This window comes from Capsella rubella, unplaced genomic scaffold (genome assembly GCF_000375325.1).
Source record: "Capsella rubella cultivar Monte Gargano unplaced genomic scaffold, Caprub1_0 scaffold_3, whole genome shotgun sequence".
NCBI lineage: Eukaryota > Viridiplantae > Streptophyta > Magnoliopsida > Brassicales > Brassicaceae > Capsella > Capsella rubella.
Window position 1 is genome coordinate 6,626,664 of NW_006238921.1, and position 22,018 is coordinate 6,648,681.

General features: G+C 38.0%; 6 protein-coding genes and 1 pseudogene across 8 annotated transcripts; 3 read left to right on the plus strand and 4 right to left on the minus strand.

Annotated features, from left to right (window-relative positions):
• Nucleotides 1-46: 46 nt before the first annotated feature.
• LOC17893612 lies at nucleotides 47-1,311 on the minus strand (annotated as a pseudogene).
• Nucleotides 1,312-1,489: 178 nt separating this feature from the next.
• On the plus strand, nucleotides 1,490-4,449 carry LOC17893939 (putative pentatricopeptide repeat-containing protein At3g18840). 2 transcript variants are annotated; one of them, XM_023785283.1, is made up of 2 exons: nucleotides 1,490-2,294; nucleotides 2,376-4,449. In XM_023785283.1, exons 1-2 carry the CDS (start codon nucleotides 1,676-1,678, stop codon nucleotides 3,710-3,712), a joined length of 1,956 nt encoding a protein of 651 aa, XP_023641051.1. In that variant the 5' UTR covers nucleotides 1,490-1,675; the 3' UTR covers nucleotides 3,713-4,449. The 2 variants fall into 2 exon arrangements, with proteins under 2 accessions (XP_023641051.1, XP_006297125.1); XM_006297063.2 differs by having other exon boundaries at nucleotides 1,492-3,719; nucleotides 4,278-4,449.
• LOC17891957 (putative lipid-transfer protein DIR1) lies at nucleotides 4,274-4,764 on the minus strand. The gene is made up of 2 exons (XM_006299364.2): nucleotides 4,482-4,764; nucleotides 4,274-4,338 (listed from the first exon to the last, which is right to left on the minus strand). The coding sequence occupies exons 1-2, from the start codon at nucleotides 4,762-4,764 to the stop codon at nucleotides 4,274-4,276; spliced, it is 348 nt and encodes a 115-aa protein (XP_006299426.2).
• An 862-nt stretch (nucleotides 4,765-5,626) lies between these two features.
• LOC17893787 (probable 1-acyl-sn-glycerol-3-phosphate acyltransferase 5) lies at nucleotides 5,627-7,755 on the minus strand. 2 transcript variants are annotated; one of them, XM_023785573.1, is made up of 4 exons: nucleotides 7,470-7,755; nucleotides 6,402-7,096; nucleotides 6,190-6,320; nucleotides 5,627-6,086 (listed from the first exon to the last, which is right to left on the minus strand). In XM_023785573.1, exons 2-4 carry the CDS (start codon nucleotides 6,953-6,955, stop codon nucleotides 5,644-5,646), a joined length of 1,128 nt encoding a protein of 375 aa, XP_023641341.1. In that variant the 5' UTR covers nucleotides 6,956-7,096; nucleotides 7,470-7,755; the 3' UTR covers nucleotides 5,627-5,643. The 2 variants fall into 2 exon arrangements, with proteins under 2 accessions (XP_023641341.1, XP_006297926.1); XM_006297864.2 differs by having other exon boundaries at nucleotides 7,397-7,755.
• A 166-nt stretch (nucleotides 7,756-7,921) lies between these two features.
• LOC17890725 (phospholipase A-2-activating protein) lies at nucleotides 7,922-14,611 on the plus strand. The gene is made up of 22 exons (XM_023785572.1): nucleotides 7,922-8,067; nucleotides 8,580-8,911; nucleotides 9,240-9,343; nucleotides 9,541-9,609; nucleotides 9,820-9,880; nucleotides 10,112-10,251; nucleotides 10,602-10,791; nucleotides 10,971-11,032; nucleotides 11,197-11,285; nucleotides 11,670-11,742; nucleotides 11,826-11,885; nucleotides 11,983-12,129; nucleotides 12,220-12,258; nucleotides 12,375-12,412; nucleotides 12,493-12,579; nucleotides 12,683-12,848; nucleotides 13,165-13,242; nucleotides 13,345-13,481; nucleotides 13,772-13,848; nucleotides 13,959-14,028; nucleotides 14,216-14,281; nucleotides 14,363-14,611. The coding sequence occupies exons 1-22, from the start codon at nucleotides 8,008-8,010 to the stop codon at nucleotides 14,492-14,494; spliced, it is 2,277 nt and encodes a 758-aa protein (XP_023641340.1). The 5' UTR covers nucleotides 7,922-8,007; the 3' UTR covers nucleotides 14,495-14,611.
• LOC17890972 (transcription termination factor MTEF1, chloroplastic) lies at nucleotides 14,577-15,613 on the minus strand. The gene has a single exon (XM_006299313.2). It carries the CDS (start codon nucleotides 15,525-15,527, stop codon nucleotides 14,694-14,696), a length of 834 nt encoding a protein of 277 aa, XP_006299375.1. The 5' UTR covers nucleotides 15,528-15,613; the 3' UTR covers nucleotides 14,577-14,693.
• Nucleotides 15,614-16,737: 1,124 nt separating this feature from the next.
• Nucleotides 16,738-20,740, plus strand: LOC17892324 (protein TIC 62, chloroplastic). Its single transcript, XM_006297119.2, has 15 exons — nucleotides 16,738-16,982; nucleotides 17,287-17,404; nucleotides 17,490-17,562; nucleotides 17,650-17,695; nucleotides 17,776-17,952; nucleotides 18,050-18,131; nucleotides 18,247-18,319; nucleotides 18,421-18,531; nucleotides 18,624-18,776; nucleotides 18,875-19,008; nucleotides 19,117-19,347; nucleotides 19,520-19,756; nucleotides 19,864-19,995; nucleotides 20,085-20,207; nucleotides 20,303-20,740. Exons 1-15 carry the CDS (start codon nucleotides 16,799-16,801, stop codon nucleotides 20,358-20,360), a joined length of 1,932 nt encoding a protein of 643 aa, XP_006297181.1. The 5' UTR covers nucleotides 16,738-16,798; the 3' UTR covers nucleotides 20,361-20,740.
• The last annotated feature ends 1,278 nt before the right edge of the window (nucleotides 20,741-22,018 follow it).

Genomic DNA, 22,018 nt, shown 5'->3' on the forward strand with positions numbered 1-22,018 from the left:
TAATATTTACGTTCAGACAAAAACTAAACTAAGAGTTCAAATTGCACTAGCAAGATATGAGAAACAAGAACATCGCAATGAAAGGAAACAAACAAACTAGAGCTACTCTATAATCTGTTTTTCTACTTTTGAATCGTCTTTTCCTTTTGCCACCTCGTGCAGGTCGTTTGATTTGCACTAAACCTGGAACATAAGAGTACATAACTGGGAAAGAAAACTCTTTTGAATGTTCTCCGAAACCCACTTTTTTAAAATATCCATCCTCTCCAATGATATAAGCAAAGCAGCCCATCTCCGTACCTCTGTCACTATCAAAAACCACGGCAACTTTAATCTCCTCGTCAACGAAGAAACTCCCTTCTGGAACTCCAAATGGATAATCATCGAGTGGTTTCATCTCCACTGCTAAGAAAAACTTCTTGCTCCACGACACCGCTTGGGGATTAATCTTAGTCGTAATCCATATCTCCATATGTAATGTATCCTCTTCCTGAAATAACACTGCAAGTTGCTCATCTCTAACACTAGATAGAGTCACGGTATCTTCCATAAATGAGTGAAACGGTAAACTTAGACGCGGTCCAAATCTCTCTTTTGTAAAATCAAAACCGATTAAAAAATCTTGGTACCCTGATTCTTCTTCTTCTTCCCATCCTCCTCCTCTTATAAACTTTTCTTGCGCAAACCAATAAGTATTTCCCTTCAACGACACGCCACGTGCATAAGACTGTATATAGTAGTAATAGGGATAGTCATATCCCTTGGTGATTCAGAGTTGATGTAGTACAATTCACACCGAACGTATTCGGGAGAAGATACAAAAAATCTCAATACTTTGTAGCTACGGCTTGAATTGCTATTCTCGTATCCTATAGCATAAATATCGAACTTTGGTCTGCTTATTGGCTCGAACCACCGGGACTGGCCGCAATACGGATTCCAAACAACGAAACTAAGGCAGTCTTCCATGATGCATAACAATAAACCGTCGCAGTGATAGACCACAGATATATGGACTCGATCTGAATCGGTTAGGCTAATGAGTTTACCAAGATCATGGTTTATTGACGGGTCAACGTTGTTGTGAATGCCCTGGAGGTTGACGCTCATCAAATAAACCCGATAATTAATCACCATAATCGCCATAAACTCCCTTGTTGCTGCTGCTTTAGCTTGACCAAGGTGATTATTTGTAAAACCTTTCCATAAAGTATTCCACTTTTTGCAAACGGATTGCACTGCTCTCATTGATGTCATTGGAAGCCTAATGAGTACATCCTCTGCCAAATCCTTTGGAAGATCCGACAGCATCTTCTTCACTCTTCAGTTTTTAGCAAGCAAGGATCGAATAAGTTAGGTTAAAGTTTCATAGGGGAAAAGGTTTTATGTATTTTGCTATATTAACGCGCAAAAACAAAACAAAAAAAGTCAACGTTTTATTAATGAACTTGGACCTTTAGGTCCAAATATTTTTGCTCTTCTCCCTCGGTCTCTCTCCTTCCACTGTCACAGAGCGTGGCGCCACGAGCCACTAGTTCGTGCTGAAATCTTGAACCCGATACAGAAAAGAAGAGGAACATCGAATTCAGTGATGGCAATAACCTCTGATGTCTCTGACAGTGATTGAGTTGGAGTCTTATTCCCCTGTCCTAGAATATCTGAAACTCAGCTGGGCATGAAGTGCTTACAGGACGGGGTTTTGCATCACATTCGCTCCATTAAAACTGGTTCAACCTTGACCGCGGTCTCCTCGAACCAACTCGTTAATCTTTATGCAAAAAATGGTTTATTGCGGGAAGCTCGGAATGTGTTCGACGAAATGCCTGAGAGAAATGTTTATTCGTGGAATGCCGTGATCTCAGCCTACTTAAAGTCCAACAATTTAAAGGAAGCGCGTGAATTATTCAAAAAGGAAAATTGTGAAAGAGATTTGGTTACGTATAACACTTTGCTTAGTGGGTTTGCCAAAACTGATGGGTGTGAGAGTGAAGCCATTGATATGTTTGGTGAGATGCATAGGAAGGAGAAAGATGGAATTTGGATAGACGAGTTCAACGTCACTACTATGCTTAAACTTTCTGCGAAGTTATCTAATGTGTCATATGGCACACAGTTGCATGGAGTTATGGTCAAAACTGGGAATGATGCTACTAAATTTGCCGTTAGTTCTCTCATTCACATGTATTCGAAATGTGGGAAGTTTAAGGAAGTTTGTAATGTCTTTAACGGATCGTGTGTTGATTTTGTTGATAGTGTGGCTAGGAACGCAATGATTGCAGCTTATTGTAGAGAAGGTGACATTGATAAAGCTTTGAGTATATTCTGGAGAAATCCAGAACTGAATGATACAATTTCGTGGAATACATTGATTTCAGGGTATGCACAGAGTGGATATGAAGAAGAAGCTTTGAAGGTAGCTGTTAGTATGGAGGAAAGTGGGTTGAAATGGGATGAACACACTACCGCAGCTGTACTAAATATTCTGAGTAGGTTAAAGAGCCTGAAAATCGGAAAGGAAGTACATGCTCGGGTATTGAAGAATGGATCATATTCTAATAGATTTATAAGCAGTGGAATAGTTGATGTTTACAGTAAATGTGGAAATATGAAGTACGCGGAGTCTGTCCATTTGTTATATGGTTTTGGAAACTTGTATTCAACTTCTTCAATGATCGTGGGTTATTCTTCTCAGGGAAAGATGGTGGAAGCAAAGAGGTTATTCGATTCCTTAACTGAAAAAAATCTAGTGGTTTGGACTGCGATGTTCTTGGGATATCTCAATATATGTCAACCTGATTCTGTGCTTGAACTTGCACGTGAATTTATAGCCAAGGAGACCAAAATTCCTGATTCTTTGGTCATGGTTAGCATCCTTGGTGCGTGCTCTTTACAAGCTTCTATGGAACCAGGGAAGGAGATTCACGGTCACAGCTTGAGAACAGGCATTTTAATGGATAAAAGACTTGTTACTGCATTTGTTGACATGTACTCAAAATGCGGAAATGTTGAGTATGCTGAAAAGGTATTTGACAGTAGCTTCGAGAGAGACACAGTTATGTACAATGCCATGATAGCTGGTTGTGCTCATCATGGTCATGAAGCCAAATCTTTCCAGCTCTTTGAAGACATGGCTGGGGGTGGATTCAAGCCAGATGAAATCACGTTTATAGCCCTCCTATCAGCTTGTCGTCACCGCGGCTTAGTCTTAGCAGGTGAGAAATACTTCAAGTCGATGATAGAGGTTTACAATATATCCCCCGAGGTTGGTCATTATACTTGTATGATAGATTTGTATGGAAAGACCAATAGGTTGGACAAAGCCGTAGAACTTATGGAAGGTATTGATCAAGTTGATGAAGATGCTGTTATTCTTGGTGCGTTTTTAAATGCTTGCAACTGGAATAAGAATACAGAGCTTGTGAAGGAAGTGGAAGAGAAATTGCTATTCATTGAAGGATCTAATGGGTCTCGCTATATTCAACTAGCTAATGCATATGCCTCGTCTGGTAGATGGGATGATATGAAACGCATACGGAATCTTATGAGAGGGAAGGAGCTAGGAAAATTTTCTGGGTGCAGCAAGGCATATATCGATAATCAAATTCATATGTTTACTTCCTCTGATGTTTCTCATTTCAAAACAGAAGCTATATATGCCATGGTACATTTTGTGACCAAGGATTTATCTGAAATAGCTGAAATCACGATTTAAGAGAGAGGTATTAATTTTCTGTACATTTTTTATATAGAATACTCACATGACCCAAGGTTGATGATATCTGTTACAGTCAGAAATTTAGTTGCACTGAGTTTTGGGTACTTATATTGTATTTCACAGCTAGCTTTCTCAATGTTCTTATCATCAGTAATTGTTTGTTCATCACTGTTTTGAGTGTTAACTTTTTGCTAATTTTCTCGACCTGTTTTTACTTGCTTCTGTTGGAGGATAACTCTTCTAAAGCTGCATAAGCTAATGACCCATAGTTCTTCTCTTGTATTGCAATATGGCTGTTATCTTCGAAAGTTGAAGATTGAGAAACAAAATCCCAAGTTGTCTTATCCAAAATGGTTGTTTATAACTTTCTCCATTGATAGAAGGGCCTCAAGTCTTAACTTAGATTAACCAGACAACAAGGTCATGTGAGCACCAATAAAATCTCTGGTCTTTATTCATCTCTCATCGTCTCTGTAACATGTTTTAGAGTTGAAGTGAAATGTTTACTGTATGTTTCCTTTTGTGCAATCACTCTTACTATTTTGTTTCTTGTTTTATTTAGTTGGAAGTAAGCTGGGGAAAAACCAAGCAACACCAACACAAAGCAGTTAAGGCAACAACAACTGAAACAACATCAAACCAACACAAAAACGAAAACAGCAACAGAAACCAGTACAAGAAACATGAACTCATGAAGAAACCAAAACACAAAACGAAAACCTTTAAAAAAAAAACCGGTCCTAGCAAGTTGCAGCAGGTAAATTACATTTCTCTGGGAGTTTAGCAGCAAGGCCAAAGTCGATCCCACTGAGAAAGGGATTGAATTTGTTTTTCTCCTTGCAGAGACACGGGAAGTCGGCCTTTGACAGGGCAGAGCAGCAAGCCCCCAAGGGATCAATGGCGGTGGTCAATGGGTTCTTAGTCTGCACATAGGGCTTGCAAGCGTACAGACCAGCTATGGTCATACCGCAGGTGTTCTGTCCGGTTGCTGCCGTGAGTGTCAAGGCAAGAATCAAGGTAATAACGACAAGCTTAGTGTTTGGCTCCATGGCTTTGAATACTTTGTGAGAGTTTTTTACCAATTGTTTTTGCAACTAGTAAATGGGTTTGCTCTTCTCTTAGCTTAGGATAGGCTACGCTACCTGCTTCGTAGGGTTTATATAATGAGGATAGGCAGGTTACTAGTGAGATTAGATCTACAAATTTATAATTTTAACATGAAAAATGGGTCCCCCGTATCATATAAGACAGTACTCTTGTGATTAATCTCACAACTAATCTCCATTGCTTTTGATATTATTCAATATCTGTTATATTCATGAGCATGTGTAGGGGAAGTATCGAATGGCGAAGGTGGTCTAGACTAAATATATAAACTGAATCTATATTCTTCATTTGCTGTCTTATGATACTTTAATATAATATAAGTATATACTATTAGAGTAAGAAGACCCGTGAGACATTGGCATTACTACGTTCCAATGTGCTAACTTGTCACGGGTGTTCTTTGGTGGCCTCAAATTTACTGGGGGCTCACATCAATTTACTTGCTTTCATATGCAACCAATAAAAAATACAGTATGTAACTTCTTGTACTTGATATATCTTGGATGCAATATCCCAATTTGACAATTTATTAATGATAATAGTTAGTCTTTTATCCACTCCTTGGCAAACTGCAGTGGCTCTGTGAGTTATGTACCAGTCAAATGTTCTTATGGTTGTATTATGTGTTTTATTATCTCAATCTGCCAGGCTGTGATCTAACATGTGTATATGACTGTATGAAGGCATTCTCAAATAGAGCTAATAATGTATTGCAGCTTGAACTCACATTTCATAAGTGATAAGTAGAAAGTGGATTGGTTCTTAACCCCGAAATACATAGGCATAATGATTCCATCATGTGAATTGAGAACAATGAAAGTTTATTTATTAACTAATTTGAGGGTGTTTTTTGCAGTCTCAACAAGTGGAACAGAACGAAGATTAAAACGTGTAGCAGTGGTCAGGTAGGCACATGCCAACGACACATATATCTTGAACCAAATCATTGATGAGAAGAAGGTGAGATGCGTACAGATGGTGGTGAAGGCAATCACTGCCAAGCAGTTTATGAGGTACTTCTTTGTGTTGAACTCTTTTTCTGTTCCTTCGTTAGGAAAATGGCCACTGGAATAGAAGTCATTGAGCAGCTGGTCTTTGAGCTGGAATGTATTCATTAACCAAGCATTGATGTCCTTTTCTTCATTTGGGATTTGGTTTAGGTTGATACGACGAATGTGGACGTGAACTTCTGATGGCTCAATACCATAGACATTGTCTAAGAAAGAAGGGCAGCGAGTTTTATAACCAATGGTCACATCATAAACTGCATGTGCAAGTGTTGCATAAGAGTTTGCTTTGTTCAAGTGGGAAAGAAAAGAATAGGATCTTAGATCACTGATGCAAACCAGAAAAAAGTATAGACAAACCTGCATCAAGTGAGCAACTCAATTCTTGCAAGCAAGAGACGAAACCCTTTGTCCTGGGAAGCAGAACGTTTTTCAGTACTGGAAGGCCATTTTCAGCTGCAAATTTCTTACTCCTTTCGCATTTAGCTTCTCTGCATAAAGTTCCATGGTACAATGCTTTTAACCAAAAAGGTCTCTAAACAAGAATGATACTGGGAAGAAAGAAAGCTTACGTGTAATCTGTGCCCTCGGGGAAAAGAGCAAGCCATAAAGCGTCTCGAGGATCCTTAAAACTCGAAACGATTTGCCTCAAGTTTGCTTCATCTACTTGCCATTTCCGCTCAACAGGAATAAACTCAAAGAGGTGAAACGCCCAACCAAAGAGAGGTAACCTCATCAAACTGCTCTTTAGCACATATTTCATATTTCCAATTTGTCCTTTACGCAGTGCAAGATCCCAGAAGTACATCCAATCAACTTCTGTTCGGTGATTGGCAATGAGCAACACTCGTTCCTCACAAGGAACCTTATCGCCAGAGAAGATAACTTTGGTTCTATTTATCTTCTCAAAGAGAAAGGGCCACAATGCGAGCCAAGAACCAAAGAAGAAGGAAACACATTTACGGCTATAGTGTACGCTGAAAAGCCTCAACACTACAGCTGAGAGGAACCCCCAGAATATCAACATCATAAAAGCTGTTGAAACTAACACCATCAGACATACTATACCTCTCAACATTCTAACCAGAGACAATCTATGAGAGTTTGGTAAACCTTTTTTTTCCATTTTATACACCTTTGAGAAAAATCTATTTAACCTCCCCCTATTGTCTATTCTTTAATGATGCAATGAATCGCAAATTTCATGAATCTTCCATGGCCAGAATCACCATCAGAGCTCATATGGTTACATCATCGTAAGAGTCACCTGCAGGTAATGATCAAGACTCATCAAATTAAGAATCGATAGCAAAGTATTTATCAGGAGGAAAATGAAAACAGTATCTGGGATCTCTAAATAGAACTCGAATAAGCTGAGGATTCCTTTGGAAACTTTTATATTTAAATAGTAAAACACTAGAGGTTCGAAGATGTATAGATTAAAAAAATGAAAACAGAATCGAAGGATCCGACTTAAAGTGGATTAAAGTAAAGAAGAAGCTTTATCCTTCAGACACATGACAACATAAATACTGTATATACATAGTCTAAAACAAAAACTGCCCACCATGATATCAACACTGAAGCTCAAATCCCAGTGACGATTGAAGAAAAAAAACAATCAGAACACAGAGCATTACGATTTAACAATTGGGCAATGCAAATGTTGATAAAACAAGAAAGAAGAAGACAGCTTTAGCAGGGAACTGAAGTAAACAAACAGTGCAGAAGAAGAAGAATTTAATGGCCGAGAATTTATCATGAAGGACTACGATCGTTTTTGCGAAAAAGGGCTCGGAGGTGGTTTGTAATTACGGTCTATGCCACTTGTTCTCGTAGAAAGTACTCTAAGGAAGGTGAGGAGATTTAAACTACTGTCCCCCTCCTTTTTCGTGTATATTAAATTCTACAGGTCATCATGTTTGTTTCCATATCCCAATTATTATTGTTTTTTTCCTTTAAAACATTAATCAAAACCAGTCTATAATTTGGGCCGGGCTTTTAAAGCCCACAAAGGTTATGTTACGTTTTCATTAATAAAAAGGAAAAAAGGAAATAGAAATTAGTTTCTTCTCTACTCTCTTCTTTGCTTTCTTCCTCCTTCGTCAAGTCACACACACTTTTGAGTCGCGGCAATTTGGCGTTTGGTATCTCTCTATCTACTGCTCCTTCTCAGTCATGGATATCGATTTCAATGAGTACAAGCTCAGGTGCGAGCTTCGTGGCCACGATGATGATGTAAGATCATCCGCTTCTTCTTTTTACTGTTTTAATTTCTCGTTTCCTTGATCGATTCTATCCTGCGTTTTGAAATTAAGTCTTATAGTTGCAAGGGTTTTAGCAGAGTTCACCCTCGTGGTTCCAATTTCCTTTCCCGCTATGTATATAGTTTATTTTTTCCAATTTTATGAGCTGATTCGATAGTTAGTGTGTTTTGATTAGTTTTTTAGTAGGTTAATTTCTCAGCAAATTTTTCAGAGATGATTTGATACTGAGTACTGAATTTGAGAATTGTATCTAGTAGGGTTAGATGTTTAACCTTGCGTGCCAATGGCATTAATATGAAAACACCTGTTGGTATAGTAAAACCGAGAACATTGAATTATTTTATACAATTTTTTCGGCAGGGGTGTGATTGTTCTTTGTCTGTATACTCATGCAACTGTATCTTATGCTATTGAGCTAACGCAGTTGAATAGTAACTGTAATGTTTTTTACATTGGCAACTTATGGGTTATCAACACTTTCAGGTTCGTGGGATATGTGTCTGTAGTGATGACAATATAGCTACTTCATCAAGGGATAGAACCATAAGGGTTTGGTCACTGGATCCATCTGATAAGCGCAAGTATACATCCTCTAAGATTCTGTTGGGTCATACTAGCTTTGTTGGGCCACTTGCATGGATTCCACCAACTGATGATTACCCTGAAGGGAGACTTGTCTCCGGGAGTATGGATACTTTCGTGTTTGTTTGGAACCTGATTAATGGAGAGAATATTCAGACATTGAAGGGTCATCAGATGCAAGTCACTGGTGTTACTCTTGATAAGGAGGACATAGTGTCGTCTTCAGTTGACCAGTAATTCCTTCTCCTCTTTATTTAATTTTCTCAAATATGAAACTTACAAACTGTTTAGACAATAATGTTTTTTGCTTAGTGTCCAGTGAGTGTATTAGCCTGTGGGTTTCACTTCACTGTTTCCCAGTAATTTAATTTCCCATACGGGATATTATATTATGATTTTTAACCATAACTCTTAAGGGTTTTATGAGTGTTAACTGTGTGCCTGCTCTTAAGTAGCTTACTAGGTTTAGTAATACCGGGATAAAGTGACCCATCAAAATATGATTTACTCTCTACTGTTATTTAGTGTAACTTAAGTTCCCATTATTTTTGTTATCTGAAGAACTCTGAAACGATGGAGAAACGGTCAGCTTGTTGAATCTTGGGAGGCACACCAGTCACCTGTCCAGGCGGTGATAAAGCTGCCATCTGGTGAGCTCGTATCAGGTACATCATCCAGCTGAACCTGTCATTTGATTTCTCTGTTTTTCTTTGGTTTCTTGATGTCGAACATTTCCTTATTCAATTGTTTTTTTCTAATTTGATTGTTCCGCAAGCTTATGTTAATGATTTTTCGGTTGGTCGTAAGATGCATAGCCTTCTCTTTGATCATGGTTGATAGCATAATAGTTTTCTATTACTAGGTTCAAGTGACGCCACTCTCAAACTCTGGAAGGGAAAAACGAGTCTACGAACTCTTTCAGGGCATACAGGTGAATTTCGTTGACCTCTCTCAAATTTCTGTATCTCTCGAATTTCCTTGGCAGTATAAGAAACCACATATCGAAAATAAGATAGAATCTGATTCTAATTGCACTAAGATATCTATATTGTGAAGTGCCAAGACACTGACCTGCTGTCAGGGATTCCTTTTTATTGGAGAAACTATTGTTTTATACAATTAATTTTACCTTGCAATGCAGATACTGTTAGAGGGTTAGCTGTGATGCCTGATTTAGGATTTCTTTCCGCATCACATGATGGGTAAGTTATTTGCTTACAACATACTGCTGCCTTACTGATGCCATTGTCCAATTGAATTCTTATGTGCTTAACTCGACTTGTGTTGTCATTTCCATGACCTGGATAAGTTTTGTGATCTGGGGATTATATGTGTTGGTCTTGGATATGATGCTTAGGTTTTCTCTTTTTCAGCCTCCTTTCATACCTTTGTACACAGCAAAGGTTGTAAATCACTATTTTTTTTCCCAACAGTTCAATCAGGTTATGGGCACTAAGTGGCGAAGTTCTTCTGGAGATGGTTGGCCACACCTCCATTGTTTATTCAGTTGACGCACATTCATCTGGTCTTATTGCTAGTGGCAGTGAAGATCGCCATGCCAAGATATGGAAAGGTGATAATGGGTTATATTGTTTAAATTTAGAGGATCTCTCTCCAATTTTCAGTATGATGCTTGGCCTTAAATATTTCGTTGAATATTAAAGATGTCTCTTATATCATATCCTTTGTGGAAGACGTGTTAGAAATTTGATAACTTAGTTATTACCTATGGAAAGTTAGTTGTTAGCATCTCAGATGATATCAGGTGATCACAAACCCATTTGAAATGCTAGAAAAATTTGTCTGCTATAAATGTTATAATTGATATCACGAGCGAAAAGAGACATACATTTTGGTTTTAGAGGATATTTATTTATTATAGGTGAGATGTTGTTCTTACTTTGTTGATATTTTCTGGTACAGATGGAGTCTGCGTTCAGAGTTTGGAACACCCAGGTTGTGTCTGGGATGTCAAGTTTTTAGAAAGCGGGGATATTGTGACGGCATGTTCAGATGGAGTGGTTCGTGTTTGGACAGTACGTCATGGCGTGATTGCAGATCAGATGGAGATTGATGCTTATGATTCCCAAATTTCTCAGTACAAATTGAGCAGGTAAACTGCTCATTTATGGTTGTCTCAACTCTTATTGATTAAATTCTTTGTCCAATGAGTATTTTCACATGGCAATGTCATGATTTTTTAATCATATGACCTACATATGTGGTATGATTTCACATCCTTTGTACTCAAAATATAACTGCAAAATATATGCCTGTTGTTCTTTATCTCAGGAAAAAGGTTGGCGGATTGAAACTTGACGAGCTGCCAGGGCTTGATTCTCTGACTTCACCAGGTACCACTTATTATCCAATTATTGTATTTGACTTTATCATAAGGTAGAAAGGCTAAGTTTTAAAGAGATCTCGAGAGAACACATATTTTATTTCCCAGCTGTAATTGATAATGTCTGGCAATCAAAGTTGTAATCATCTTCTCGTATTTGATGTATATTCTCAGGTACCAGTGATGGCCAGACAAAAGTAGTAAGGGAAGGAGACAATGGTGTTGCTTATGCTTGGAATATGAAAGAGCAGAGATGGGACAAAGTAAGTCAGTGGAATGAACTTTTATCTTCTTTTTTTGAAGTTACCATAGGATGAAGGCTTGTGATTTTCCATGAATAAGCATGCTGTCTGGTCATAAAGTGATAGCATATACTGCCAGCAAATTTCCAATCAGTGCTAGTAGCGAGGGTTTTAAATGAATTTAAAGAGTGCTTGATCTAATGTGGCACCCAAACCTGGGAGAAAAATGGGCTCTGATTTTGAATACTGGTCCTTCATTTGAAGTAGCAATACCAGGATCTCTTTGGTGGATAACAAGGATATGAGATAGATTTGTCTCTAACATTTGCTTGCATATGAACGGTAAGACATTGTCCTTCTAATGTGGTAGAATGGATTTGAGTTCTCACATCATGCCTTTTTCAGATTGGTGAGGTTGTTGATGGCCCAGATGGTGTGGCTGATCGTCCAATTCTCGATGGATTTCAATATGATTTTGGTTAGATTTTGACCTATTATGGAAACTTCAGATTCTCGTAAATCGAAGTGAATAAAATTCTTAGCCTTTTTCTTCTTATCTAGTTTTTGATGTTGACATTGGTGATGGGGAACCTATCCGGAAGCTACCTTACAATCGATCAGGTACCTGAATGCTCTTACTGGCCTTGTTTTTATTCCAAGTGCAACTACATATAACTGGTTCAGTTTATGATACTTCAAATCTTTTCGTGTTTGGCAGACAATCCTTATGATGCAGCTGACAAGTGGCTTCTGAAAGAAAATCTTCCCTTTGGATATCGGCAACAAATTGTTGAATTTATATTACAAAATTCTGGGCAGAAAGACGTCAACTTTAATCCATCTTTTCGTGATCCCTTCACTGGCGGTAAAATACTACATGTTTAAAAAAAATATTTGGCCTGATTGTTTTATAGATTTTATTTTAGTTTTGTGTTAATCCTTTTTTGTGTAACAGCAAATGCTTATGTGCCTGGGCAAGCATCACAAACAGCTGGTATGAACAACACTGTCTGTGTTATTTTCACATAATACTTAAAATTTCCATTAAGGCTTCCAGTTTCTCATAATTTTTTTTTTGTTGCCTCATGCTTTGACTCTTCTCTGTTGCAGCAACTCCAGCAAAACCTTTATACAAGCACATTCCAAAAGTACACTCAAATTCTTTTTTTTTTATTACAGTTTAATGTTTCTAGCTTTTGATCCTTGTTTCTTTCATTATTTTCTCCAGAGAGGTGTGCTTGTTTTCGATGTTGCTCAATATGACGGAATTCTGAAAAAGATGACAGAATTTAATACTACTTTACGATCTGACTCGGTAAGCTTTTAGTATCAACTTTTGGCACACAAAATGTTTGAATGATTTTTTTCATATACTATTGTTGGGTTTAATGTTTTTACAATTTTTCCATCTTTTGAAGGTAAACAATGACAAGTCCCTGACAGAAGTCGAAGTATCCAGAGTAGGCGCAATCATTACTATACTCAAGGACACATCACACTACCACTCCACCAATTTTGCTGACATGGATATTGATTTGCTTTTGAAAGTGCTACAAGCATGGCCGCCTGCAATGATGTTTCCTGGTTAGTCTTCTCTTGTCAATCAATTAGTCAAACAGAACAGTTTATTATATATTGAGCATCTGGATGGTAGCCATATGCTTCTTAATATGATAAAGCCATAACAAATCAATTGTTTCCAAGATGCTTGTATGACAATCTAAAAATGAGAGATGGTTTGGTTTATTTTTGAACGAAATTCTGGGTTCCCATGTGTTTCTTTCAGGCCATAAAGCAATTTACCTTTTGCTGGCCACGTTACTTTTTGTCTATTGTTGCATATAGTCTTTTGTTTTACTTTTGGGTCAAGCTCTTACATCTATGGTTTTTGAATATGCAGCTACTGATATAGTCAGGATGCTTGTCTTGCATCCTCACGGAGCAAGTCTACTTATTAAGCATGTGGAAAACAACAATGGTAATCATTTCTCACGTGAAGCAATGCTTTTTCAACTTTAATGGAAGTACCAGTTAAAGTCCTTTATTAACTGGTATATCTCTGTTACTATTATTCAATCAGACCTGCTTTTGGATTTGATAAAGAAAGTCACAGAAGATTCAGCACTTCCTGCAAATCTTTTAACGACCGTTCGTGTCCTGGTTAATTTGTTCAAGAATTCTTCATTTCATTACTGGCTACAGACCCATCATAGCCAAGTAAGTACTATTTCATTTATATGGTTATATATCATAATATCTAGAATCTGTTATAATCTCGAGGAACGCTCTATTGGGTTAGCTGTAACTCACATCTGAGGAGGAATTTTTGGGTTCCTGTGTCTAGTATCTATCCATGGCTGAGCTACGGCTGAGAATAAGAAGAAAGTTTCAAATTAAAGTTTGTTATAGTGCCGGGACATCTGTGTTTGTGTGTGTTTATTATGATTAATATGAAGACATGGTTTCATGGGTACTCATTCGTTTTTATGTGGTGTCGATCAATACAGATTCTTGATGCCTTCTCAAACTGTTATTCATCCCCAAATAAGAATCTGCAGTTGGCTTATTCGACGTTGCTTCTCAAGTAAGATCTCTCCTATACCACTCTTGTTCTAGTTGGATTCATGCCAAACTGTAGCTATATTCTATTATAGAAAAGATCAAACCCTGATGTATGCTTTTGTTTTTCCTCAGTTATGCAGTGCTGTTAATAGAAAAGAAGGATGAAGAAGGTCAAGCTCAAGTCCTTTCAGCAGCATTACAGGTGCGTCTAAACTTGGTGTTATTAACCATCATTGCATATATTCAGTTCATATCTCGACAGTCAGCTGAATCTCATCTGTTTTGTTAGTCTATGTTACTTTGGACATATCTCTTAGATCGAAATAAAATGGGAGGGGACAATGTACGTACTATCATTTCTGTGCTAAAAAGATTTAATCTAAATACAGGTTGCAGAAGAGGAAGCTGCAGATGTTGATTCCAAGTTCCGGAGTTTGGTAGCAATCGGGTCACTGGTTAGTTTCGCAAACAAGTAGAGTAACATATCTGCTTGTTAATTACATCATGTTGATCGGTGTGTGTTTCTGAAATAACAGATGCTTGAAGGTAGCGTGAAGAAGATAGCGGTAGATTTTGATGTGGCGAGCATTGCAAAATCAGCAAAAGCCTCAAAGGAAGCCAAGATTGCAGAAGTTGGGGCCGATATCGATCTTGTAATTCGTCAGTAACCTTAAAAGAGTCTGTGATGGAACCCGAGGATTTGGATTTTCGATGATTCTCTCAACATTTTTGGATATGATTCAGAATCACTTTTCCTAGAAATGCAATGCAAATTTTTTCCTTCAGATTTCTGAATACAGATTTGAATATTAACAGATGTAAAAAGTGTATACAGGGGAAGAGTAACTCTGCTTCTGCTCTCATGAGTCATGGCTTCCATTTAGAGTAGAACTTTTGATCACCCCACATTAACATTCTACTAAGTGAAACCTCAACATTCTTCTTCTTCAAATGCCAGTGCCTTGGCTTTATCCTCTTCCCCAAGCTAAACCCAAAGTACTGCGGAAACTTCTTGAGCTCTTCCAATTCTCTTTCCATGTCATAAACCAGAAACTCATACTTGGGTCTCAAGTTATCTTCAACACTGTAGCCAAATATCGCAGGGATTCTCCCACAGACTCTAGCTGCTTCCTCGTGTTCGAATCCTATACTCTTCAAGAATCTCATCTTAGCTCTTAGCTTCTCAACTCTCGTGTTCAGCACGTGCGCGTTCGTCTTGCTTGCTCGGTTCAGATTCTGTAACCCTAGCTCCTTCAGGTAAACAAGCGTCGGTCTCAAGCAATACTCGACGTCGGAGAGGAGGATGTTCGGGCAATTTACGATTAAGCCCCTGGATTCTTCCGCCGAAGCTCCGAGCTCGCCAGTGAGAAAATCGAAGACAGGATCGAGTTTAGAAATGTCGAAAGTGGGAGAGAAGAGCTGTGGACAGAGGAAGACGAGGCGCGGGAAATCATCGTCGGAGATACCTTTCGATTTGAGGAAGTCTACGGCGGAGAGGATAACGGGAAGATCATTCGCCGGAGGAGCAAGTCGGGGGTTCGGAGGAAGGATTCCGAGGGAAGAGAGGTGTCTTAGATTCTCACGGTGAGAGGTTTGGAATTTGAGATAGAGAGGTTTAGAGGTAGAAGAAGGAGGAGGAGAAGAAGACGACGTCGAGAAAGAGGAGAGAGGTTGAAGATGAAGTGAAGCAATCACAGCCATATCGTCGATTCTTCACCTCTTCCCGGTTCGATTTTATTTATATATCAATAAATTTAACCAGAAATTATTTTTTAAATCCGGTTCAGTACTACTACTATACACATGATTGTTTCAGATATCATAAAGAAAGCACGCATATATTCTCCACAGGCTGCTGCTGCGGCTCTCAACTCCGCTTCCTCAGCGTCCATTTCTGAGCAGTCCCCTGTTTCGTCTTCCTAAGGTGAACTTAGTTGTTGCTCTGTGATTAATTTTATCAGATTTTGTTTCACTTGCTAGCTCAGAGTATCTTTCTGTGGTACCTTATAGCTAGTGTTTGTTTGTGCATGAGAATTGACTTTGAAATTGTGTTTCTGGAACAAAGCATCGACATTTGACTTTTGATGTTTCTTACGGTAAGAGCTTGTTAGGCTTCTTGTTGTTTTATCCTTAAGTTCTTGGAAGCTATTTTGTACTTCTGCATTTTCTTTGTCATACCCATTAAGATTTATAACTTGTTAGGCATCTTGATGTGCATCTACCGTAGTCTATTTTTTTTTCTTTACCTTTTTGGTTGGTTAGGCTTTAAATCTCTGTTCCTCTTGCTGCAGTTTTGCAATTCAGGAGCAAACTCATCCAGGCTCGAAAAATGTGTTTTGCAGCGATACTACAGCAGCATCATAAACAAAGGTTATGGTAATTGAGAACATAATCCATCGGTAGTGTAGTGCTTTTAGGGTGATGTTAATCAGAATTTGAAATCCTGATTAGCTATTGAATCTTAAGTTGTAGATAAACTATTGGAGGTTGATGAATAATTCTCACTCTAGCAAAAACAAGCTAAGTTAAAAAGAACTAGTTATGGAGATTGTGTTGGTCAAGTATTTTCATAGATGATGTTAAAAAGACAAAACTTAAACATGTAATTGGATATGATAAACATTTGGAGAAGGTTAAGAATGCATATAAAGAATCCAACGCCAAAATTATTCTAATCCAAATACATGTCGTTATGTAATAAAATTCTGGTTTGGATCCAAGTTTTGGACCAAACTAAACCAAACCGAATCAGCCTTGCCATGTCAGCATACTCCCAATCAAACATTAATTATTTGATTGGTCTCTTGTAATGTTATGTGGGTCCCATCATATCAAGATGCAGTGGCAGACGCAGAACTCTCTCTCTTTTGCATCCCACAAGATAAAATTTGTTTCTTTCCTGTTGAGAGGAAAGAAAAACAAAATTCAAAAATTTAATGTGCATACTAACAAGCTAGTGAAGAAGAAGAGCAATGGAAGGAACTTGTTTTCTCCGTGGGCAACCTCTCGTCACAACTATACATTCTCTTCCAAGGAAAGGGTTTCATCTCCAAGGATGGAAGACCAATCGGATTGTCAGATTATCAGCTTTAAAGAATCACTCCGGTCTCGGAAAGGCCAGGTCTTTAGATCTTAGCCTCAGGGCTTCTGCTTCAGGTACTACTGCGCACCACAGTTTTCAAGCTTTTTGTTTCTACTCCGTATCTTTGTGATGGAAAAGTCTGTTGAATTTCAAATGGTTTAGCTTTGTTTGCTTTTCGTGAAAATGGGTCTGGCTCGATTATGATTTTGATATGTTTCTCTTGAATCTATCTTTTTCTTGTTGTTGCTTATGGTTTCTGCAATGTTGTCGTTTCCTAAGTCTTCAATTCTAGTTTCAAAGTTCTCATCTTTCCTACCTTTTGATCACTTATGATCTGGGAGTCATACGTTTTGACTCATTTCCCTACTTGTTCCAAAGGTCCCATAAGAGCAAGCTCTGCAGTAACAGAAGCAATCCCTTCCAACTCAAATGCCAAAGAAGAAGACCTTGTCTTTGTAGCTGGTGCTACTGGTAAAGTTGGTTCTAGAACTGTGAGGTTAGTATCTTGCTTCTTAAATTTTTAATATCAATTCACAATGCTGGTTGGTTATAGTGTCCTATCAATGTCCTCTTTGACTCAGAGAACTACTGAAGCTGGGATTTCGGGTTAGAGCTGGAGTTCGAAGTGCTCAGAGAGCAGGAAGTCTTGTGCAAGTATGACTTTCATTAATACTAAATGTTTGTTAAAGTCAATTGATTCATCATGTTGGGTGATGTTTATCCGCAATTAATACTTTGCAGAGTGTTAAGGAAATGAAGCTCCAGAACACTAATGAAGGAACTCAACGTAAGAGCAAAATGTTTTGATTTATGTACAATGATTTTGTTGTAGAAAAGTAACAGGCAGTGTCTGTGTCTTTAGCCCAGCTGTAGAAAAGCTTGAAATTGTGGAATGTGACTTGGAGAAGAAAGATTCTATAAAGCCTGCATTGGGAAATGCATCGGTGATTATATGCTGTATCGGTGCTAGCGAGAAAGAGATCTCCGATATAACTGGCCCTTACAGGATCGATTACCTAGCCACCAAAAACCTTGTTGATGCTGGTAAGAAACATATAGCTCAAAGCGGTTTATTTTTTCTATTCTCTCTTTCTTTGCCTCTTTCTTGTTTCTTCATTGCCTCTTATGATATTGTGAGCAGCAAAATCTGCAAAAGTTAATAACTTCATTTTGGTGACATCCTTGGGGACAAATAAATTTGGATTTCCCGCTGCTATTCTCAAGTAAGTCTGTATATGTTTTTTCAGTAATTATACACATTTATCGGAGATGCATATATAACCTAATGGCTTGTTCTTGGTATATATGTGACAAATTCTAAACATCTCGTATATGAAGCCTATTCTGGGGAGTTCTTTGCTGGAAGAGAAAAGCTGAAGAAGCATTGATTGCAAGCGGCCTCAATTACGCAGTGAGTGATTCACAAATCATCTTATACCAAATCTACAGTTTCAGAGACGCTTTCTACTGTACATGTCTGAAGTTTTTTGTCTTTCCGTCTTACTTCATCAGATAGTTAGGCCTGGAGGAATGGAGAGGCCCACCGATGCATACAAAGAAACTCATAATCTCACTCTTTCTCTAGACGATACATTGTTCGGTGGTCAGGTCTCAAACCTCCAGGTATCAACACTTTTCCCTCGTCTCTGTTATAGTAAACACATTATGAAGAAGATTTTTTATTTGTTTCTTGCGTCCTTGTTATTGATCTACAGGTTGCAGAATTGCTCGCTTGTATGGCAAAGAATCCTCAACTTTCTTGCTCCAAGATTGTGGAAGTGGTTGCTGAAACAACTGCTCCATTAACTCCAATGGAAAAGCTTCTTGAAAAGATTCCTTCCAAACGTCCTTATGTGCCTCCACCAAAGGTTATATTGCCTTCTTTTCCTCTCTTTTTTTTTTATCTTGATCATCACTCTCTTCTGATATGATGATTATCTTTATTTCTCTTTTCCATTGTGGACAGGGATCAATTGCAGCCAAAGAGGTCAAACCAGTCCCTACTAAGCCTGTCACTCAAGAGCCAACAGCTCCCAAGGAGGATGAAGCACCTCAAAAAGAAAAATATGTGAAACCTAGGCCGCTGTCTCCTTATGCGGCGTAAGACAACTTGTTCCTCAACGGGAAATAGTCAAATATGTAACCAAAATGACTTGTTTACATGACACTAATTGTTTCTTCCTTTTTGTTTTTGTAAATATAAAATAGCTACGAAGACTTGAAACCTCCAACATCTCCTATTCCAAGTTCGACCGCATCACTCAGTCCTGCCAAATCTAAGGAGGTAGATGCCACTGAGGTTCCTGTTGAGGCCAATATAGTGCCGGATAGTATCTCAAACGTCCCAGTAGAAGAAGAAGAAGAATTAAAGCAAGCTGGAGAAGAAGAAGTGAAGAAACCTGAGGAAAAGAAAGGGAGGCCTCTTTCCCCTTATGCCAGGTAAACCTTATTATCTTTGCGACTTTATTGTATTCAGGAGCCGCTAGATTGAAATTAAGTATGCTCGCCTACAGTTTATATTGCTATAATTACCGTTGGAGTAATAAATGTGTGAGCAGATACTAATTTCAAAAGTTTGATGCTTTCTCTACATGGCCGTTTTGTGATGCAGCTATGAAAATCTGAAACCACCTTCATCACCCTATCCTAAAGCTTCGGGAACCAGAAAGACTGATTCTTTGTCGCCTGGTCCAACTGATTCTGATACTGATAAAAGCTCAACAGTTGCAACAAGCGTCACTGAGACAGCAGTTGCAACAAGTGCCCCTGAGACAGCAGTTGCAACAAATGTTACTGAGACAGCAGCACCAGCCACACCAAGAATGAGGCCTCTTTCTCCTTATGCAGTGTAACAACTTTGTCGTATTGTGTTAATTATGTCCTCTTTATTTATATTTATATCTAATTCGTTTGTGGTCCGTTTTTTCTTCAATGAATCTATACTGTGTTTTGCAGGTACGCTGACCTGAAACCACCAACCTCACCAACTCCTGCATCAACTGGTCCCAAGAAAGCAGCATCTGCAGAAGACAACTCAGAGTTGCCTGGAGGCAATAATGATGTGCCGAAAACAGTTGATGGAAGTGTGTAAGTATCTAGATGCCAAATTTAAAGTGTGCATAGTTAAGGAATAAATCAATACAATATCTCAGGTTTTTCGCGTGTTGTTTTATCAGGAACACTACTCCATCTCCTTCCATACCTGAAGCAGTACCTGTTGTTACCAATGTAGAGACTTCCCTTGCTGCCGGAGACAATCCAGCTCAGCCAAAGCCAAGACCTTTATCACCTTACACAATGTAAGAGATACAGAGAGAGTAGCATGTTGGTTTTAAGTGTGTTCAATATTATTACTTCTTCTTATGTGACCTGAAAAAAACTAAAATGTTTGCAGGTACGAGGACATGAAGCCTCCAACATCACCAATTCCATCTCCAGTCATCAATCATTAGTTATGTGAGATGAGAACTGGCCTCTTAAACCCTGGAAATTCTTCAACTTCTTCTTGATTGTAGATTCTAAAGAGTGAGTGAGTGAGGGAGATGGTGCAATTCAGTTTTGCAGGTATGAATCAGTGAGCTTATTTGTTGAATAATACAATATTCATCAAGAGGCCTTATGAGTTCTACTTTTCTTCTCCTTTCCAACAACCATATGTGGTAACAAATTTGTTTCCCTATCACATCTATATGACCCAAATTTCTTAGCATTACATTAGGCTTTCATATACATGTCTTATATCTTTCTGCTGTAATCTACTCATTCAATCAACTTAATGTGTTTGTATACAAATTCAATATATATATAAAAGAGAAACGGAGAAGTTTTATAATTGTATGTTTACTGATAATAACCATTCATGGATGTATACTAAATTACCCTGTGCATGGTAAGAAGTGTCAATACTCTTTTAGAAGTTAGTTGTGATGAAAATTGTGGCAATCGAGACAAAAACTAAAGAAGAGAAAAGAATTGTCGCTTATGTCTTGGAGCGAAAACTACGGAACAGAAACTTAGGAAGTCACAACGAAGAACACAATCCCAAAAATGAATCTTCTATAAGCTAATAAAACCAACTCTCTTGGATTCTCTTTGTTTATTTCCCTGCAAACACTTGGAATTTAACGTTTAGTCACATGGAACTCTTCCATACAAAACCAACTCTTAACAAAAAAAAACTTGTGTTGTGTCCTTGGGTTATTGAAGACTGCTCAGTTAGCGCATTGAATAGTGAGTACTATACATAATTTTAAATAAGTACGGGCTTGTTTTATTAAATATGAATCTCTAATTCTCTCCATGTTACGTACAGTATTTGGTAGCTTTCTTATAGCAAAAAGGGTTTTTGCACCATCTCACCTTTCATCGCTTTAAAGGCCTTTTCTTTACCATTTCGATCAAGTGCTTGGTGCTTGCCAGTGCCACTCTCATCTCTTTAACCCAAAAAAAAAAAAAGACACCCACTAATATACCTTTTTCTCTAATTTACCATTAGTAAGTCTTTCCGGATAATGCTTTGCCAAAAGATGTTTCATATTATATGTATTCGTGAATTGCGATTATAAGATTTGAATTTTTAGTGGAGGTTTTACAAATGGTCCACTTGACTAGTATGCAACCCATATAAATAACGTGGAACTCCATATCATATATATATATATATACATCCTTAAAAATCTATATTTATATCTTAACTGTTCCAAATGTTAATAGCTCTCCCTCGAAAAATACTACCGAGTCTATCGAAGTGTATCGTTATGTTCATTATAGAAATCTTGTACATCAAGATTTAACATGCTGCTACAGTAATGTAGCTAGTGTCACTTCTACATAAGATTAGCGTACAAAGACAGACCATCAAATACTTTCAATTTAGAACGTAGCTCATAAGAATCCGATTTAAGAATTATTTACTGTGATCATATATACGAAAGATGACTTAACGCAAAAAACAGTAAATCTTCGATTTGTAAAGTTGTCCTTTGTGATGGTTTTGTTGCATAGGAAAAGTAGCCTTTACAAAAACATTAGACCCGATGTCAAACCAATAATTACATATTGTTTTGTTTCTTTTGATGCAAAATACCCCAAAAAGAGACACAAAGTTTTG

What these genes read in the sequence shown, in the direction of transcription:
- LOC17893939 (XM_006297063.2), top strand. Translation starts at nt 1,676, where the DNA reads ATGAAGTGCTTACAGGACGGGGTTTTGCATCACATTCGCTCCATTAAA.
- LOC17891957 (XM_006299364.2), bottom strand. Translation starts at nt 4,764, where the DNA reads ATGGAGCCAAACACTAAGCTTGTCGTTATTACCTTGATTCTTGCCTTG. An exon ending in TGCTAAACTCCCAGAGAAAT is followed by an intron (nt 4,339 to 4,481) that starts GTAATTTACCTG and finishes ATGTTGTTTCAG; the next exon opens with TTGTTGTTGCCTTAACTGCT.
- LOC17893787 (XM_023785573.1), bottom strand. Translation starts at nt 6,955, where the DNA reads ATGGAAAAAAAAGGTTTACCAAACTCTCATAGATTGTCTCTGGTTAGA. An exon ending in CCCGAGGGCACAGATTACAC is followed by an intron (nt 6,321 to 6,401) that starts GTAAGCTTTCTT and finishes AACTTTATGCAG; the next exon opens with AGAAGCTAAATGCGAAAGGA. An exon ending in GAGTTGCTCACTTGATGCAG is followed by an intron (nt 6,087 to 6,189) that starts GTTTGTCTATAC and finishes TTGCACATGCAG; the next exon opens with TTTATGATGTGACCATTGGT.
- LOC17890725 (XM_023785572.1), top strand. Translation starts at nt 8,008, where the DNA reads ATGGATATCGATTTCAATGAGTACAAGCTCAGGTGCGAGCTTCGTGGC. An exon ending in GCATGTGGAAAACAACAATG is followed by an intron (nt 13,243 to 13,344) that starts GTAATCATTTCT and finishes TTATTCAATCAG; the next exon opens with ACCTGCTTTTGGATTTGATA. An exon ending in TGGTAGCAATCGGGTCACTG is followed by an intron (nt 14,282 to 14,362) that starts GTTAGTTTCGCA and finishes CTGAAATAACAG; the next exon opens with ATGCTTGAAGGTAGCGTGAA.
- LOC17890972 (XM_006299313.2), bottom strand. Translation starts at nt 15,527, where the DNA reads ATGGCTGTGATTGCTTCACTTCATCTTCAACCTCTCTCCTCTTTCTCG.
- LOC17892324 (XM_006297119.2), top strand. Translation starts at nt 16,799, where the DNA reads ATGGAAGGAACTTGTTTTCTCCGTGGGCAACCTCTCGTCACAACTATA. An exon ending in GTTGGTTCTAGAACTGTGAG is followed by an intron (nt 17,405 to 17,489) that starts GTTAGTATCTTG and finishes TCTTTGACTCAG; the next exon opens with AGAACTACTGAAGCTGGGAT. An exon ending in CACTAATGAAGGAACTCAAC is followed by an intron (nt 17,696 to 17,775) that starts GTAAGAGCAAAA and finishes TCTTTAGCCCAG; the next exon opens with CTGTAGAAAAGCTTGAAATT.